General features: G+C 43.3%; 2 protein-coding genes across 8 annotated transcripts in view; one reads left to right on the top strand and one right to left on the bottom strand.

The window, feature by feature from the left end:
• The window catches only part of MTERF3 (mitochondrial transcription termination factor 3), a 38,095-nt gene that overhangs the window by 2,282 nt on the left and 16,013 nt on the right, over positions 1-19,800 (top strand). For 2 of the 4 annotated variants that reach the window (XM_077809962.1, XM_077809960.1), the window contains exons 2-6: positions 2,344-2,695; positions 5,599-5,751; positions 7,177-7,366; positions 16,478-16,625; positions 17,901-17,972. In XM_077809962.1, the coding sequence (XP_077666088.1) occupies positions 2,365-2,695; positions 5,599-5,751; positions 7,177-7,366; positions 16,478-16,625; positions 17,901-17,972 (894 nt within the window). In that variant the 5' untranslated portion in view covers positions 2,344-2,364. Of the gene's footprint in view, positions 1-2,006; positions 2,696-5,598; positions 5,752-7,176; positions 7,367-16,477; positions 16,626-17,900; positions 17,973-19,800 lie in introns of those variants that run through there. The other 2 variants (XM_077809961.1, XM_077809963.1) reach the window with 2 other exon arrangements.
• The window catches only part of LOC144260967 (uncharacterized), a 30,035-nt gene continuing 22,021 nt past the window's right edge, over positions 11,787-19,800 (bottom strand). For 2 of the 4 annotated variants that reach the window (XM_077809967.1, XM_077809970.1), the window contains exons 2-5: positions 19,623-19,740; positions 17,903-17,952; positions 13,358-14,196; positions 11,787-12,367 (exon numbers count right to left, since the gene is read on the bottom strand). In XM_077809967.1, the coding sequence (XP_077666093.1) occupies positions 12,168-12,367; positions 13,358-13,727 (570 nt within the window). In that variant the 5' untranslated portion in view covers positions 13,728-14,196; positions 17,903-17,952; positions 19,623-19,740 and the 3' untranslated portion in view covers positions 11,787-12,167. The remainder of the gene's footprint in view (positions 12,368-13,357; positions 14,197-17,902; positions 17,953-19,622; positions 19,741-19,800) is intronic. The other 2 variants (XM_077809968.1, XM_077809966.1) reach the window with 1 other exon arrangement.

The following is a 19,800-nucleotide window of genomic DNA, read 5'->3' on the forward strand; positions in this document are numbered from 1 at the left end:
AGCGGTCAGTAGGTTTCCGGTATAGGGTGGTGTTTATGTGACCATCGTTTATTAGCACTGTAGTGTCCAGGAAGTGGATCTCTTGTGTGGACTGGACCAGGCTGAGGTTGATGGTGGGATGGAAATTGTTGAAATCATGGTGGAATTCCTCAAGGGCTTCTTTTCCATGGGTCCAGATGATGAAGATGTCATCAGTGTAGCGCAAGTAGAGTAGGGGCGTTAGGGGACGAGAGCTGAGGAAGAGGTGTTCTAAGTCAGCCATAAAAATGTTGGCATACTGTGGGGCCATAATGTAAAATAGTTATGGGTAAGGACAATTGGGGACAATGTATACCTTCAGATCAGCAGCACTGCGATGGGTGCCCGCATGGCCCCACAGTATGCCAACATTTTTATGGCTGACTTAGAACACCGCTTCCTCAGCTCTCGTCCCCTAACGCCCCTACTCTACTTGCGCTACATTGATGACATCTTCATCATCTGGACCCATGGAAAAGAAGCCCTTGAGGAATTCCACCATGATTTCAACAATTTCCATCCCACCATCAACCTCAGCCTGATCCAGTCCACACAAGAGATCCACTTCCTGGACACTACAGTGCTAATAAACGATGGTCACATAAACACCACCCTATACCGGAAATCTACTGACCACTATTCCTACCTACATGCCTCCAGCTTTCACCCTGACCACACCACACGATCCATCGTCTGCAGTCAAGCTCTGTGATACAATTGCATTTGCTCCAACCCCTCAGACAGAGACAAACAGCTACAAGATCTCTATCAAGCATTCTTACAACTACAGTACCCACCTGCGGAAGTGAAAAAACAGATTGATAGAGCCAGAAGAGTTCCCAGAAGTCACCTACTACAGGACAGGTCTAACAAAGAAAATAACAGAACGCCCCTAGCCATCACCTTCAGCCCCAACTAAAACCCCTCCAACGCATTATTAAGGATCTACAACCTATCTTGAAGGATGACCCAACACTCTCACAAATCTTGGGAGACAGGCCAGTCCTTGCCTACAGACAGCCCCCCAACCTGCAGCAAATACTCACCAGCAACCACATACTACACAACAGAACCACTGACCCAGGAACCTATCCTTGCAACAAAGCCCGTTGCCAACTGTGCCCACATATCTATTCAGGGGACACCATCACAGGGCCTAATAACATCAGCCATACTATCAGAGGCTCGTTCACCTGCACATCCACCAATGTGATATATGCCATCATGTGCCAGCAATGCCCCTCTGCCATGTACATTGGTCAAACTGGACAGTCTGTACGTAAAAGAATAAACGGACACAAATCAGATGTCAAGAATTATAACATTCATAAACCAGTCGGAGAACACTTCAATCTCTCTGGTCACGCGATTACAGACATGAAAGTTGTGATATTACAACAAAAAAACTTCAAATCCAGACTCCAGTGAGAAACTGTTGAATTGGAATTCATTTGCAAATTTGATATAATTAACTTAGGTTACCTTGCATAATGACTTAGCCACTCCCAGTCTCTATTCAAGCCTATTTCCTCTTGTTTTTTCCTACCCCCCCACCTCCCGATGTTCTTGTTAAACCCTGGATTTGTGCTGGAAATGGTCCACCTTGATTATTATACACATTGTAAGGAGAGTGGTCACTTTAGATAAGCTATTACCAGCAGGAGAGTGGGGTAGGAGGAGGTATTTTTTCATGCTTTGTGTGTATATAAAAAGATCTTCTACACTTTCCACAGTATGGATCTGATGAAGTGAGCTGTAGCTCACGAAAGCTTATGCTCAAATAAATTGGTTAGTCTCTAAGGTGCCACAAGTACTCCTTTTCTTTTTTCAGACTAAATGTGTTACTGTTGTAATCAATTTATGTGTATTAGCATAACACCTAGGAGCTTCAGTTGTGGACCAGGACCTCCCTGTGCTATGTGCTTATGCTCAAATAAATTTGTTAGTCTCTAACGTGCCACAAGTACTCCTTTTTCTTTTTACAGAACCAAAGGACAGTCTGGCAGTGCCCCATGAAGAGACTTGACATTGTGGTGCCCTGATTCTTTTTTCATAAACAGATTGTTGAGAATTAACACACTTAATGCAAACAATGTCTGTTCAAGATTTTTAAATTTTTATTGTTCAGTTATGTATTTTCTAGGATATCACATTTGTAAATTCACAAGGCAGCTGAATGACATTAGATAGCACAGACCTACTTCTGCTTTAATTTTGACAAAGCCGCTTCCTAAACTTTGGACCTAGTTTGTGTGAACAGTGAGATGCATTACTTTATTCCTGACCATTTTCTCCTTATAATTAAGTGCTCCTTTTTCTTAGCAGGGAACCATATTTATGTAGAAGATGGCTTTTTGGGCTCGGCAGATAAGCATATGGCACTTGTCAGTGAAAACAAGTAGTGTTGCTAATTCTGTTCAGCAACTGAGAAAAACTCACAGAATGTGGATGCAGTTGCGTAAGCTTTCAGTTCTATCTTTCCTGTGCACTGATAATCACTTTCTTCAGCGTGGATTGAAGACCTACAGATCTGTATCTTTGGGGAACCGTTTACAGTCCACCAACTTAAGTAATGGACAAATTGTTTCTTCAGAAAGTAACTTACTTTCTCCAGTAAACCACTACCAGCAGCAAGAAGAAGTAATACCCAGCTCAGATACAAAAACATTATATGAAGGTAAGAAACTTTAAGAACTTGAGTTTAACTTAAAGTCCACCATGTCCCATCAGTTCGGTTTTGTTGGCTCTTAGTCTCCAAGCATTCTTGTCCAGCGCATCTAACAAGCGGACACCAACTTTCACGTCCTCCTTCAGCATCTCAAACCACCTTTTTCTAGGTATTCCTCATGTCCCACAGCTACTAGTTCATATACTCTCTAGCCAGCATATCCCACGTCTTGTCTCACTTGACTCGTTCATCTCAGTCAATACTTCCTCTGCTTTTCTGTGATGAGGGCTCATGCCGTTTTATTGTGTAGCCTATCTTACCAGTGTCCACCTAAGCATTCTCATTTTGGCAGCATGATGTCAGAACTTCTATTTTTCTGTACTGAAAATCCTGCTTTAAACTTGACATTTGGCTGTTAACTCATTGGACAGTCTTTAGAAGTTTCACTCAGTTTGAACCTCAGTATTAATATAGGATTTCTGTCATATAAGACAAGTATTTGATCCAAAACCGTATTGATTGCTTTTAAATCTAGTCAGAAGTTTAGTCGTCCTTATCAGAATATCAGACTGGTGGTAAGGAGACCTGAATTCTCTTCTCCATTGTGCCACAAACTCATTGTGTGACCTTAGGCAAGCCACTGAACCACTCTGTGCTCTGACCCCTAAATAAGGATAATAAAAAACAACCGCTGAAAAGGGCTTTTAATATGTGTGGAGAAAAATTGCTATGGAAGTACTAAGTGTGAGAATACTTCATTCTTCTTATAGCATTTACCTGCAACTGCGAAATAAGGTATTGGAGATTGTTTTAACCCTTTTATATCACTCACAACGTATGTTAAATGATTAGTGTGTTAAAACAGTCGTTTAAACACACTAATCCATTTAAACTGTTTTAGATACTGCTTACAGGCCTCTCTTCCACACAGCCGAGAGGTGGGCTATGAGCATAGTGCCAGGAAACTGAGTTTTAGTCTGGTTCTGTCAAAGACTCCTTTTGTGTCCTTTGACAAACCATTTTCTCCTTCTGCAAATGGGGAATGCTAGAAAAAGTGAGTTTCCTACACTGTGTTGACTTGTCTGGCCTACACTTGCAGCTAACCCCATGTACAACTGAGAAGGATTGGGTCCTCTGTGACTGTAGTGCAAAGTATGTGTAAATCTGGTTTAGATGAGTCAGCTTTCATCCAGAATGTATCAAAACTGATATTCTGCAGTCAGAGGTGCAAATAGGTGGAAGTGTAGCAAGCTGTTTAGTGACCTATATAATGTGCAACTCACATATGTATTCTTGAGCAACAGGTACCTTTTCTAGCATAGACCAGGACTTTGTGTTTTGTAGACATTAATTAAAGCCCTACAACCAGTCTGTGAGGTACTCCAACTTCCATGGAGTTTTGCCTGTTTATGCCAGGGCTGAATTGGTCCCAGAAATGCAGACCAGTATATTAGGATGAAGTGGAGAAAAAAGAAACTTTTGCTGGAAAATCATCTAAAACTCTATAACAGCGAGAGCTCTGTTTAGACTGTGGAATAGAGTTGCTAGAGGCCATATCTCAACTTTTAGGGCATTTAAAAATAGACTCTACAAAGTATGAGAAAATATGAGGAACAATTCTACAGTGGCAGATGGATGATATAATTTATAACTCTACCTTTTATTCTGTCTAGCCACACTGGCTATGCATGCTAGCTGGATGTTTCTACTAAAACTATCAGTACTGAAAAATTGAAGTGTTGACATATAAAGCCTTGTTAGAGGGACACCATCCATTTCACATCTACTAAATGGATGTTTTGGTTTTTTTTTTTAAAGATACAGTTTCAGGGATTCTACTGGTCCCGAATGTCCCTGCCAGTTTTGTAGTTTTTCCGTTTTATTTTCTTTAAAAAATAACAAAAAAGAAGTTTCTCCCTTATTGCTGTGTGAAAGATCCACACAACTGGAGAAACTTTGAAACAAAGTATGTGAAATACGCTGTCAAGTGTACAAAATGGAAAAAAGAGAGAAGTGTTTTTCTAACCTGTTTCAAGACAGACCTCAAATTACTGTAACAAGTAGGTTTTAAAAAATCAGCCAGAAGTGAGGAGGATTGTCTTGTGGTTAAGGCATTAGACTGGGAATCAGGATGTATAGTTTCAGTTCTGAGCTCTGCTATAGACTTTGTGTTCAGTCTTGGGTAAGTCATTATTTCTGTATCTAAATTCCTAATCTGTTAAACAGTGATAGCAGTAGTTCTCTACCTTACAGGGCTGTTCCAAAGAGATGTGCTAATATTCTCTAGGACTTCATAAATTTAAATGTCTCAATTGGCTTTTACCACGATGTGGCTTTTACCGCTTCCCTTGAGTGACTACTACATAATTCAATAGATCTCACTATTAGGAAGCTTTTTGGTGATATTGCTACAGCAGCATCAATCCAAGGACCTTAACATACATTCCAGCTATTAATTGTGCTTCACCAGCTAGGGATCTGATATTATCTATATTTGATGGGGAAACTGAAGCAAAGATTGAGGGACTTGCCCAAGTTGCACTGTAAAGTCCCAGTCCTGCTAACACTTACACACATGCTTCGTTTTAAGCACATGATATTACCACTTGGATGCTTAAAGTTAAGCATTCAAAAAAGCTTTTGCAGGATTAGCAGGAATCCAGGAAGTCCTGGCTGAGCTAGGGAAGGAATCGGTCCTTTGATTTTGTCACATTACAGCTAATTATGTTTCCTGGTAATCATAGTTGCCTCACAGAAGAAATGCCATAAACAAGTGAAAGCAACAACATAAGTAAAATCATATTCTGAAAATACTTTAATTTCTAGTTCTTGAGACAGATTGGGAAGGTACTGGAAATTGTAACAGTTTGTCAAGAAAATCTATTAACACTTCTCTTATTAATGGCTTCTAGTTTGGGAAGATACACCACCTTCATCTGCTTTGGAGGAGATCTCTGAAGAAGAAGCTGTGCAGATTGTAGCTGAGCCACCCCTTCCCCTTGGTTCTTTCACACTTCGAGATTATGTTGATCGTTCAGAAACTCTGAGCAAATTAGTGCTTTTGGGTAAGTGTAATGATGTTTAGGCAGAATATTTGTGCTTGGTGTGTTGAGTATTCCTTAGTTTATATTTTGATCTTACTGATTTAGCAGTAAACTTGCAAATCATAATTTTATAAGTGTAGCAATGCACAATCCAAGATAGAGGGGAGAGATGCAGGACAAGTGAACACAAGTAGAGTCTGTTTATGTGGTTTACCAGCAATGTATGTATATTTGGGACAGACTCTGTGTTCCTCAGCTGTTGATCTAGCTAGGAGCACTGAGAGGGCATCTCCTGCAGCTCCTGGAGGTAAGGAACACCTTGCTGTACTCTAGTAGCCTCCATCCCTCTGGGCTCACTGAAGAAATGTTAACTGGCTGTGGAGAAGCTGCAACTTTTTCTCCTGGGTAGGAAGGAAAGTTACCATCATGCAGGGCCCTAGAAGTGAGAAAAATTAAAAGAGGCAGGGCGGGAGAAATGGGGAATATTCTGGCTCTCTCAAAAAATACCTTAAATTGAAAAAGAAGGATGCCTGCAGTCAAGGTGATCTTTTCCCTCCCTTTCCCTCCAACCGTCTTCAAGTGCAAGAAATGCATGGAATACAAAAATGACTTGTGGGAGGGGAGATGTCCACACTGTACCAGACAGTTGTAGATTTTAGTCCTCACTAATGTGCCATGTGCTAATGGTCTGTGTAGGCCCTGCTGCCACGAACTAAAATTTCTCTAGTGTGTATTCACGTAGTACTGTTTGAAATGGGACTACATCAGAGCACGCTAGGGAATTTTGTGTGTGGCAGCAGGGTCCATACAGGCCACTTAGTGCATGACACAGTAGCGCAGACAAAAAGTTATACACTCTAGTGTGGAATAAAGCCCAGAGAAAAGTAAATTGCTGGATTGTTGGGGCAAGTGGGTTTTGTATTAGAATTGCCTTTGGCTAACAGTCTAATAATGAGAGCTATTTGTGTTGGTAACCAAAGACACTTTGCAATAAAATTTTCTCCTCATTTACTGTGCCCATATAAGAAAGAGTTGGGAGGTAACCACCTCCACATACCTCTGAGCAAACAAAATGAGATCCCTGCACATTGCACAGTTCAGAATATGGTGTGAAATGCATCTTACTGTGCTTAACTTCTCTGATTGCAATACTGAAACCTGCTGTCTTTTTCTTCAAAGAATAAACTAAACTGTCTGAATTTTGCTACTAAAATTTGGGTTAGAAAGAATTTAGAGCTTGTTTTATCTCAGTTCTCTCCTGAATATACAAGCTATTGTGACCACAATATCTTGAGCAATCAAAATATTTTGGCTATATGCACAAAAGTTGTATTCAAGACTTCATACATGCAGTGCAGCATGTACTTATGTTTCTTACGAATCTCTTCCTCATAATTCATTTAACTAAGTATTCAACTAAAGTAGCGTCTGATTTATTTGCTGTAGGAGTTGATTTGTCCAAAGTGGAAAAACGTCCAAATGCAGGCCAACTCCTACTGAGACTGGATTTTGAAAAAGATATAAGAAAAAGACTTTTGTTTCTTAAGGATGTGGGTGTAGAAGATAATCAGCTGGGTCCATTCCTGACCCAAAATCCATACATTCTTGCTGTAGACATGGAGGCGCTAGAGACAAGGTAGGTCTTTCATGAAACATGCCCATGACCCAAATCCTATGCCTGCTAACTATAATCACATAAATCCAATCCCTTCTACCTCGATTTACCCATCTATAAAATAGGTAAATATTACAGTGGGATTTTGTTAGGTCTAACACGTAAATGCTTTAAAATCTCAAATGTGGGGCTGGTGCTTGGTGTGCAGGGCTCTAAGTGAAAATCCACAGAAAATGCCTCCCTCCTCATCTATAGCCACCCAATTTCTTTTCACCTGTGCTACAAACCTGTTGGTTGTCCCATGCCTTTCTGTGCCCCCACCATTCCCGTCTCAGATTTCCTTCTGCCGCCCCACCTGTTTGTGGGATCGACACCTGCTGATGTCTGCCACCTCTACATGAACCAGGAAATAAGGCAGCGAGGAAGTGCAGCTTTCTAAACAGGTTGCAGAGAGATGCAGTTATAACTGGGTTTGTGCAGCAGGCTGCTGTTGCCAGAGTCAGTCCAGACTAAGGAGGGGAATCGGGATTGTGGGGGCTAGGTGTGCGGGCCCCTGGGAGTTGGAATCCTACAGTCACATAGATCTAAGTCTGCCACTGCTCAGAAAGGTAGAATAAAAATTCAAAAAAATTTATTAGACTGGGAACTCTACAACTGTGACATTTAGGTAGGTGGGAACATGTGCTTGAAATTATTCTGAGAATGAAAAACTGCAGTTAAGTCACAACAAAATTCTTCTACCTGGCTATTTTGTGGGAGCGAGTCTGACTAGCAGAGGACAGAAAACAAATGAAGAAGCTGGAAAGGTTTGGGCTACTCGCACCTTTTCCAGGAGCCTGATTTGTATGTCATGCCCACCTGCTAAGATGGCTTACTCAATTCTCTAGACTGATATAGCTAAACCTAGCAGAATTGCAGTTTACGAGCTGCCTCTGGCCAGAGCTGCGTTGGGGAAAGCTGTGCTGGCAGCTCTGGGGAGCCTGGATCCCTCCACCCTCCCTGGGTGGAGGGCTCAGGCAGCACCCAGCCCGTGTCCCTGCCCCCAGGTGCCCTGCGCAGGGCAGGTGGAGACACCCAGGCTCCCCGCAGTGCAACTCTCCCTGACCTGGCGCCGTCTGGGGTGGGGGTGGCTTGGAGCTGCAGCCTGGCCACAGTAAGAGCTGGGCTGGCTGCTGTGTGGAGCTGCGGTGGACCCTCCACCTTCCCGTAGTTGGGGGAAGGGCTTAGAGCAGCCCCGGGTTGTGTACCTGCCCGGCTGAGGGCAGGTGAAGGGTCTGTGACTCCCACACCCTCTGTTGACTGGGCTCCAGCATGGGGGTGCCTTGGAGCCTCAGCCCAGCCATGGTAAGTAGAGCTCTGCAAATCTGCGGATGCAGATATCCATGGACAATTTTTGCAGATCGCAGATCAGATGCGGATACACATTTTTGTATCCATGCAGGGCTCTATTAATAGCCCTGCATGTTTTGCATGACAGTGGCCCCAGTGGTAGATTTCTTAACTCCAAATTGATTACCAACTGATTGGTAGCAATCTGGTGTTGCAAGTTTCCACAGTATGATCGCCACTCATTTCTCCACTGTCAATGCACCTCCCATTTTGGTCTCCCTGTGCTGGAAGGCTGGGGCAAGGTCTGCACACAGATCCAGGAATGTGGCCTTGTGCATTTGAAAGTTCTGCAGCCACTGCTTATTATCCCATGCCTTCATTATGACGTGATCCAACCAGACAGTGCTCGTTTCTCAGGGTATGTCTACGCTATGAAATTAGGTCAAATTTATAGAAGTTGTTTTTTAGAAATCGTTTTTATATAGTCGATTGTGTGTGTCCCCACGCAAAATGCTCTAATTCCATTAAGTGCACTAACTCGGCAGAGTGCTTCCACAGTACCGAGGCTAGCGTCGACTTCTGGAGCGCTGCACTGTGGGTAGCTATCCCACAGTTCCCGCAGTCTCCGTTGCCCATTGGAATTCTGGGTTGAGATCCCAATGCCTGATGGGGCAAAAAACATTGTTGCGGGTGGTTCTGGGTACATGTCATCAGGCCCTCCCTCCCTCTGTGAAAGCAATGGCAGACAATCATTTCGTGCCTTTTTTCCTGAGTTACCTGTGCAGATGCCATACCACGGCAAGCATGGAGCCCGCTCAGCTCACTTTCACCGTATGTCTCCTGGGTGCTGGCAGATGTGGTACTGCATTGCTACACAGCAGTAGCAACCCATTGCCTTGTGGCAGCAGACGGTGCAATAGGCCTGAAAACCATCCTCATTGTGTCCGAGATGCTCCTGGCTGCCTCGGTAAGGTCGGTCAGGAGCGCATGGGCAGACATGGGCGCAGGGAATAAATTAGGAGTGACTCAACAATGTCATTCTCTTTAGTCCTGCAGGCAGTCCTATTGCACCATCTTCTGCCAGGCAGGCAGGAAATAAGGATGGCTAGCAGTCCTGTTGCACCATCTTCTGCCGAGCAGCCAGGAGATATGGATGGCTTGCAGTCCTACTGCACCGTCTGCTGCCAGCCAAGGATGTAAAAGATAGATGGAGTGGATCAAAACAAGAAATAGACCAGATTTGTTTTGTATTCATTTGCTCCTCCTTCCCTCCGTGAAATCAACGGCCAACAATCGTTTTGGTGAGGTCTGTCGGGCACCTTGAAAACTATAATGGAGATTCAGTCCTGCCTGAAATACCAGAGGAAGAGATAACTTAGTGGGTTGAGTATTGGCCTGCTAAACCCAGGGTTTTGAGTTCAATCCTTGAGGGGGCCATTCTGTGTGACAGTTGTTTTTGTTTCTCCTTGATGTAAAGCCACCCCCTTTGTTGACCAGAGGTCCCTTCTCTGGCTTGGTTGGGTTGGGAGGGTATTTTAGTTAGGGTGATAAAAAGATCCTGGCTGTCGGGGAGAACGGGGTGCTGTAAGCCATGTAGTCAGTCACCCCTCACTCCGTCAGAGCAACGGCAGACAGTCGTTCCGCGTCTTTTTTCTGTGCAGATGCCATACCACGGCAAGCATGGATCCCGCTCAGATCACTTTGGCAATTAGGAGCACATTTAACACCACGTGCATTATCCAGCAGTATGTGCAGCACCAGAACCTGCCAAAGCAAAACCGGGCGAGTAGGTGCAGTCAGTGCGGTGACGAGAGTGATGAGGACATGGACACGGACTTCTCTCAAAGGACGGGCCCTGGCAATGCAGGGATCATGGTGCTAATGGGGCAGGTTCATGCAGTGGAACGCCGATTCTGGGCCTGGGAACAAGCACAGACTAGTGGGACGGCATAGTGTTGCAGGTCTGGGACGATTCTCAGTGGCTCCGAAACTTTCGCATGTGTAAGGGCACTTTCATGGAACTTTGTGACTTGCTTTCCCCTGCTCTGAAGCGTATGAATACCAAGATGAGAGCAGCCCGCACAGTTGAGAAGCGAGTGGCAATAGTCCTGTGGAAGCTTGCAATGCCAGACAGCTACCGGTCAGTTGGTAATCAATTTGGAGTGGGTAAATCTACTGTGGGGGTTGCTGTGATGCAAGTAGCCAACGCAGTCATTGAGCTGCTGCTGTCAAAGCTAGTGAGTCAGGGAAATGTGCAGGTCATACTACATGGCTTTGCTGCAATGGGATTCCCTAACTATGGTGGGGTTACAGACGGAACCCGTATCCCTATCTTGGCCCCGGACCACCAGGGCAGCCAGTACATAAACCGCAAGGGGTACTTTTCAATGGTGCTGCAAGCACTGGTGGATCACAAGGGACGCTTCACCAACATCAACGTGGGATGGCCGGGAAAGGTTCATGACACTCGCGTCTTCAGGAACTCTGGTCTGTTTAGATGGCTGCAGGAAGGGATTTACTTCCCAGACCAGAAAAATAACTGTTGGGGATGTTGAAATGCCTATAGTTATCCTTGGGGACCCAGCCTACCCCTTAATGCCCTGGCTCATGAAGCTGTACACAGGCACCCTGGACAGTAGTAAGGAGCTGTTCAACTATAGGCTGAGCAAGTGCAGAATGGTGGTAGAGTGTGCATTTGGATGTTTAAAGGGTCGCTGGCGCAGTGTACTGACTTGCTCAGACCTCAGCAAAACCAGTATTCCCATTGTTATTGCTGCTTGCTGTGTGCTCCACAATCTGTGTGAGAGTAAGGGGGAGACATTTATGGTGGGGTGGGAGGTTGAGGCAAATCCCCTGGCCACTGAATACGCGCAGCCAGACACCAGGGTGATTAGAAGAGCACAGCAGGAAGCGCTGCGCATCAGAGAAGCTTTGAAAACCAGTTTCATGACTGGCCAGCCTACAGTGTAAAAGTTGTTTTTCTCCTTGATGAAAACCCGCTCCCTTGGTTGCCTCTAAATTCCCTGTAAGCCACCCGCCCTCCCCCCTTTGATCACAGCTTGCTTGCAAAGGAAATAAAATCACTATAGTTTAAAAACCATGTATTCTTTATTAATTGATTATAAAAATAGGGAGATAACTCACAAGGTAGCCTGGGTGGGGTGTGGGAGGAGGGGAGGAGAAGGCCACTTCAAAACTTTGTTGAATGACAGCCTTCTGTTGCTTGGAATGTCTACTGGGGTGGAGTGGTGGGGTGCCCAGAGCCTCCCTCCTCCCCTCCCCCCCCGAACCCTCCATGTTCTTGGGCATCTGGGTGAGGAGGCTCTGGAACCTGGGGAGGAGGGAGGACGGTTAAACAGGGGCTGCAGCGGCAGTCTGTGATCCTGTTGCCGTTCCTGAACCTCCACCAGACTCCAGAGCATGTCTGTTTGATCCCGCAGTAGCCCCAGTGTTGCATCCTGCCTCCTCTGATCTTTCTGCCGCCACCTCTCATCTAATCATCCCTCCTGTCCTCACGTTCATTGGCCGCTTTCCTGTATTGTGTTACTGTGTCCCTCCACACAGTCTGCTGAGCTCTGTCAGTGCCAGACGACTGCATGAGCTCAGAGAACATTTCATCGCATGTGCGTTTTTTTTGCCGCCTTATCTGAGATAGCCTTTGGGATGGAGGAGGGAGGCTTGAAACATTTGCAGCTGTGGGAGGAAAAAAAGGGAGTGAAGTATTTAAAAAGATACATTTTACAGAACAATGGCTATACTCTTTCACAGTGAACACCACTATTCACATTACATAACACGTGTGATTTCGGTACAAGGTCGCATTTTGCATCTTATATTGAGTGCCTGCGGCTTTGGTGTTAGAGGTCACACACGCAGGGCCGGGCAAGAGAATTCGGCTTGTAGGCGGCTATGGTAAGCCTTAGTCTTTTGACTTCTGCAACCTTCATAACAGCTGTGCCCCTCCTTTCCCATACCAAGCAAAGCCCATTGAGTTGGCCATTTAGTGCTATAGTTTTCGTGTTAACGTGCAGCAGCAGAAACCAAACTAATCCCCCCCCCGCCATCCAATTCTCTGGGATGATCGCTTTACCCCTCCCCCCCACCGTGTGGCTGGTATCAGGAAAGATCCTGCTAGCCAAACGCGAACAGCTCAGTGCCAGTGCCCCCCCCCACCCCCCCACGCCCCCTAGCTAACTGTGGGGGGGATTTCTTTTCAGGCACAGGCAAACAGCCCAGTAGGAATGGACACCTCTGAATGTCCCCTGAATTAATTAAATTCCCCTTTCAACCAGGTTACCATGAACGATATCACTCTCCTGAGGATAACATAGAGAGATAAAGAACGGATGTTGCTTGAATGCCAGCAAACACCATACGCTGCCAGGCTTTGTCATGCAATGATACCAGATTACTTGCTACTAGCATGGCGTGGTAAAGTGTCCTACCATGGAGGATGGAATAAGGTTGCTCTCCCCAGAAACCTTCTGCAAAGGCTTTTAGAGTACCTCCAGGAGAGCTTCATGGAGATGTCCCTGGAGGACTTCCACTCCATCCCCAGACACGTTCACAGACTTTTCCAGTAGCTGTACTGGCCACAAATGCATCCCAAGTCCTCAGGGCAAATTAATCATTAAAAACCACTTGCTTTTAAAACATGTATTATATTTAAAAAGGTACACTCACCAGAGGTCCCTTCTCTGGCTTGGTTGAGTTGTGAGGGTATTTCAGTCAGGGTGATAAAAAGATCCTGGCTGTCGGGGAGAATGGGGTGCTGTGTGCTCTCCTCAAGCTCGTCCTCCTCCTCCTCCTCCTCTTCCCCATCTGCAAAATCCTCAGGCATGGTGGAGAGTACCCCATCATCGGAGTCCACGGACAGGGGTGGGGTAGTAGGGGCCGCCCCCCTTAGAATTGCATGCAGCTCAGTGTAGAAGCAGCATGTCTGGGGCTCTGTCCCAGAGCATCCATTTGATTCTTTGGTTTTCTGGTATGCTTGTCTGAGCTCCTTAAGTTTCACGCGGCACTGTGTTGCGTCCCTGCTGTAGCCTCTGTCCATGGTGGCCTTGGGGATTTTTTTTTAAATGTTTTGGCATTTCGTCTTTTGGAATGTAGTTCTGATAGCACAGATTCATCTCCCCATACAGTGATCAGATCCAGTACCTCCCGTTTGGTCCATGCTGGAGCTCTTTTTCGATTCTGGGATTGCAAGGTTACCTGTGCTGATGAGCTCGCCTGGCCAAACGGGAAATGAGATTCAAAAGTTCCCGGGGCTTTTCCTGTATACCTGGCCAGTGCATCCGAGTTCAGAGTGCTGTCCAGTGGTCACAATGGTACACTGTGGGATAGTTCCTGGAGGCCAATACCGTCGAATTGCGTCCACACTAACCTTAATTCGAAACAGCGATGTCGATTTCTGCACTAATCCCTTTATGTCGACAAAAATGGCTTCGTTGTGTGGACGGGTGCAGGGTTAATTTGATTTAACGCTGCTAAATTCGACATAAACTCGTAGTGTAGACCAGGCCCTAAATACAGATGGACACAATATTGGTTACATCACTCTCTGGAATGTTTTATTGTTATGGATCCCATGTTGCCAGGAAACAAAACAAAAGTTTCAATAGATTTGGCATTTATGACTTGAGATAAACACTGTAAAAGTAAAAACATTCCATAATTCATAACAATTCTGACAGTTGCAAATCAGTGTCTGTAGTGCAGCTGCACCATATATGTTTATTTTGAAATACTGTTAATGGTGACTTGAATCTTTAACATGCTTTATACAACTGCTGATCTGACAGGGTTGCCAATTCTCACAGGATTATCGTGAGTCTTGTTCGTGTCTGCCTTAAAAGTCCCAGCTCTTAGTGTCAGGTGACCACATGAAAATGTCAGCTGTACTTTTTTAATTTTTTTTTTGTTTTTGTTTAAAGTAAGTTTCTGGCTCTCATGGTTTTGTAGAAAGGCTTGAAACCATAAAACCTAATGACTCACCAAAGAGACAGCAAAGAAAAAGTACTCCACAATCCTTTGACTTACATTGCGAAATTTTAAAAACCATTGTGTGTTTTTTTTAGAATGTTTGGGATTGGCAATTCTGAGTATATGATATATTTAAACGGGTCTTGAACAATCCATTCATTAGGGGTAAATAGGAGACTTCCTCTGAAAATGAAGACCTCTGCCATCAGTTTCTGCAGAATTCTAGGTTTCATTGCAAGGAACAGAATACAGTATCTAGCAAATTTGAGTGGAAGAAGTGCAGCAGAGCAAAATTGTGACAGGAAAATTGTTTCTTTTTAGAACCATATTGGAAACAAACTGACAAGAATTAGGTCAATTTCACTTTGTTACTTGGGTTGGGACCCCCAGGGTTACACCACCCTGAAATTTCAGATGTAAACATCTAAAACTGTGAAATTGACTAATTTTAAAATTGACCGAAATGGACTGTGAATTTTGTAGGGCCCTACATATAGTATTTTAAATAGAACTCCATTTTCACTAATTTCAGGAGACGGAGAGGAAATAAACCTCTCTTGAACATAAAAATGTTACTCATAGACTTTAAGGTCAGAAGGGACCATCATGATGATGATCTAGTCTGACCTCCTGCACATTGCAGGCCACAGAACCTCAACTACTCACTCCTATAATAGACCCCCTAATCTCTGGCTGAGTTACTGAAGTTTTCAAATAATGATTTAAAAACTTCAAGTTACAAAGACTCCACCATTTAAACTAGTTTAAACCTGCAAGTGACCCGTGTCCCATGCTGCAGAAGAAGGTGACACCACTCAAGTCAGATTGGCAATGCTGCAGAAGAAGGTGAAAGCCCCCCTCCGCCCCAGGGTCTTTGCCAATCTGGTCATAGGGAAAATTCCTTCCCTACCCCAAATATGGCAATCAGTTCGACCTTTTTGAGCATATGGGCAAGACCCCCCAGCAAGACAGCTGGCAAAAAATTATCTGTAGTAACGCAGAGCCCTCCCCATCTAGTGTCCCATCACCAGATGATGGAGATATTTGCTACTAGCAGTTGCAGGTCAGCTACATGCCATTGTAGGCAGTCTCATCATACCATCCCCCCATAAATATATCAAGCTCAGTCTTGAAGCCAGTTAGGTTTTTTGCCCCCATTGCTCCACTTTGAAGGCTGTAGATAAACTCTTTCTGTGTCCTGGCAACCAGATGTTTTATAACTAAATCTTGGGGGCAGTAACCAAAAGTAGAGATCTGTTATAACAAAAATAACTTCTACAGATCTAAAAGTGTTTAATTTACTTTTTTGTGGAAGGTTTCACCATACATGGCAATGTATGGTATTTCTACTTCTGTGATATTGGCATAATAGGACTGTGCAAGGGAGAATGGTATTGAGGTCCTTCTTAAGTTTGACCAAAGCAATGAAAATGTATTTCATTAAAATAAGCAGAAGGCAATGTATATTGTCATAGCCACGTGCCCTGATGTGCATTAGTGCGTTCTTAATCGGTGAGACAGGCTGCTACTTAAGCAGATAACTATTTTAACCTGTATTTTAAGTACAGCTGGAAAGAATTAAAATCTGTCTTCAGTATTGACATTTTGCTCTCTCATATTTTGCTTATAGTTAATTGGAAGGGATGGTATTTTGTTTTTATGATAACTGCAGACTCCCCCCCCCTAATTATTTCTGGCAGGGTTGTATGTTAATATTAAAACATCTGTAAAACATGTAAGATATCACTGAGGAATTTGAGCAACTAGATGAATAAATTGAGGCAATAAATGTTCATCACTGATTTTCTTGCTCTTTCCTAGAGTGGCTTACCTAAAATCAAAAAAATTTGGTAAGGAAGCAGTTGCACGGATGGTCTCGAGAGCTCCGTTTTTACTGTCTTTTTCAGTGGAAAGATTGGATAATAGATTGGGTTTCTTCCAAAAAGAACTTGGACTAAGTGTGCAAAAGGTAAATAATATACCCCTACATACTTATGTATTTTGTTAGTGAAAGTAGGCTAGACTTGAAATATAGGTGCCCACAGATAATCAATAACCTTGCACGTACACTAAGTATTTTGAGGTTGTCACTCTCATGCTGTTGCCGAAAGACACGACTTTAACTCCCCCAGGTAGGTAGCATGAATCTTTAACACTAAGGATCCCAAAATACTGCCTCTGAAGGCAGTACATCTGTGAACAGTGTCAAATGTGTATACAGCTTTATCATCTGATGCAGCATCTGAGGATCGATCCTACTGCTAAAATAACAAATAAAACAAGAAAGACAACTGACTTCATCATTTTCTAAACGCTGCAATATAATGAGGGCCTTAAGTACATCATATAGTATACAAATACCATACTAGCATAAACTCGTAACACTGTACTTAGCCCAGAAACCTATTGGATGTACTCTGCATGGTTGCACAGGAGATCAGATTAGATGCATGGTTCCTTGCTTTATGGTCTTTAAGGCATTAGCAGTCCATTCAGTCTTCTGAAGCGTGTAGGAGTTGAATTAATTACTTCATTCAACAGCTACTCCTTAATTATCAGCCTCCAAAGGGTGTCCTCTGCTCTTTGGCTAGAAAGATAACTGGAATAGAGCCTTGAGAGTGGTGGGAAGGGGAAGAAAATCCAAATAGTACAAAACCATGATGATATGTGTCACATGTGTCTCTGATTGGTGGTTAAATTCTTATTTCAGTCTCATGATGATAGCATAGAAAGAGGATATGCTGCTAAAAGTCTTTAGGAGACCATGGTGGAGAAATAAAAAGTGTACCAGGAGATAAAGTCCATACAGCTACCAGCACCTTAATGTCTCAAAACTGATTGGCTATCTTAACAAAAGAACAACTCTTAAGAACTGTCAAAGGATATGGAGTTCAAAATGCCTTTGTCTGTAGGCCTATTTTAATCCCATCTTCCTGCTGTTTTGCCATACCTTTCAATCCCATCTTTTTCCGAATGGTGAAATTTGACTCCAGCTATTTATTGGTACCTTTTCCTCTTATTTTTTCCTTTCTCTTCAGACTCTCTAATCCTGGTGCTGGAGATATCATAATGAATTTTCAAATGAAAGAATTAGTTTCCTCAGACTAGAACTGAAATTCAGGAGCATGTGTGTAAAAGTCCAACAAAACATTTGTGAATGTAAAATATGTATCTGATTTACATGGATGGATTTCTAACAGTTGTGGTTTCAATAACAGTAATCTTTCCCATTTTTAAATTACAGACCCGGGATTTAGTAGTTCGTCTTCCAAGGCTACTGACTGGCAGTCTTGAGCCTATAAAAGAAAATTGGCAGGTAAGCTTAAAAACCATCTAAGAAGTCAATATACTGTATAACTATGCTAATTAAAAATACAGATTTAAAATTCCTTAGACGTAAATTCCACGCAGGAGGTAATGTATTTATATGTACATATAAAACAACTTTAAGGATCTTTCTGGTAAACCTGTTTTGGTGTTTAACATTCAGGTTTCAGAGCACACATGCTCCAGAGCACTTTGTTTTGTTTTTTTTTAATTTTGGATTTAGAGGATTTTTTGGGCGTAATTTACTCAGTTAAAAGTCCTGTTGACATCAGCGGGTATCGTTTTCTGAGTAAACAGTGAAAGACTGGGCTGCTATCTTTTCTTAACCCAAGCTGGCAAAAAATATAGTAATTATCCCTGAGGATTTAGGAGCAAGAAATATGCAGCTGATTATCTTCTCTTGGTAGGAAGTTGAGCTGCCAAAAAGTGGATTTGACACCTATTGTCTGATAGCAGATGGTCATTATTAACAATTGTTGGATAAGTAACTTGCAATTCCATAAGGACTTCTTTCCCCTTTGAAAATGTAAGTTGTGTATTGCTTTAATTATTGTGCTGTCACACCAGCTAGGCCAACAGCATGATGTGTAGTAACTCAATTTGAGAAATCCTATTACCATATAATCCATAAATGAATAAAAATCTATTGTTTTCAGATGGAATAGCTGCTCTGGCAGATTTCCAGTGGTCAGGAGTGTCAATCTGGAAGGGTGTGGTGAGGGAGGAGGTTTGGAAAGGAGCAGATTGTTTCAATTAATAGCACTTTCTTTTTAATGAACTTTGAATCCCCTATCTGTGCAAGTAAAGTGTCGCAATGAATGTTTTTGAAAAGCCCAAGTTTGTCTGTCTAATGAAGTACACAGTGTTGCTGTCCTTACCTTTGTGGATGGGAAGAAACAGTTCTCATTAGTCACTAATTAAATCTAGTAATACTGTGGAAATAAGTCCCCTGAAGGCTAGATAATTCAGGGACTGCAAGTGAGATAGTCTTTAATCTTGCAGACTTGATCACAGTCTATAAGTACCTAAATGTGGAGCAAATATTTAATAATGGGCTCTTCAGTCTAACAGAGAGGTATTGTGATGGGTTGGATCACAGAAAGCCCCTGGGGGCTGCCAACTGATGTGCCAAGACTACTTCTGTCCTTGCTTTCTTGCCCTGGCAGCTTAGGACTTCAGTGCCCTGCCTGGTTTGAGCCAGACCCGCTAGCCTGCTGCAATCCCAGACCAGGTCTGAACCACGTCCCCCTAACAGCTGTAGGCTTAAACTGAAAGCAGCTTAAGAAGCGTTCCTGTCTTTAACACTCAGATGCCCAACTCCCAATGGGGTCCAAACCCCAAATAAATCCATTTTACTCTGTATAAAGCTTATACAGGGTAAACTCATAAATTGTTCACCCTCTGTAACACTGACAGAAAGATACACACAGCTGTTCCCCTTCACACCCTCCCCGCCCCCGGTATTAATGCATAATAATAATTTGTAAGAAAAAAGTGATTCCATTAAATACAGAAAGTAGGATTTAAGTGGTTCCAAGTCATAACGGACAGAACAAAGTGAATTACCAAGCAAAATAAAACAGAACACGTAAGTCTATATCTAATACAGTAAGAAAACTGAATACAGATAAAACCTCACCCTCAGTGGAGTTCCAGTAAGCTTCCTTTTACAGACTAATCTCCTTCTACTCTGGGTCCAGCAATCACTCACACCCTCTGTAGTTACTGTCCTTTGTTCCAGTTTCTTTCAGGTATCCCTGGGGATGGAGAGGCAATCTCTTGAGCCAGCTGAAAACCAAGTGGAGGGGTCTCCCATG

The sequence above is a fragment of the Eretmochelys imbricata genome, chromosome 2, assembly GCF_965152235.1.
Source record: "Eretmochelys imbricata isolate rEreImb1 chromosome 2, rEreImb1.hap1, whole genome shotgun sequence".
NCBI lineage: Eukaryota > Metazoa > Chordata > Testudines > Cheloniidae > Eretmochelys > Eretmochelys imbricata.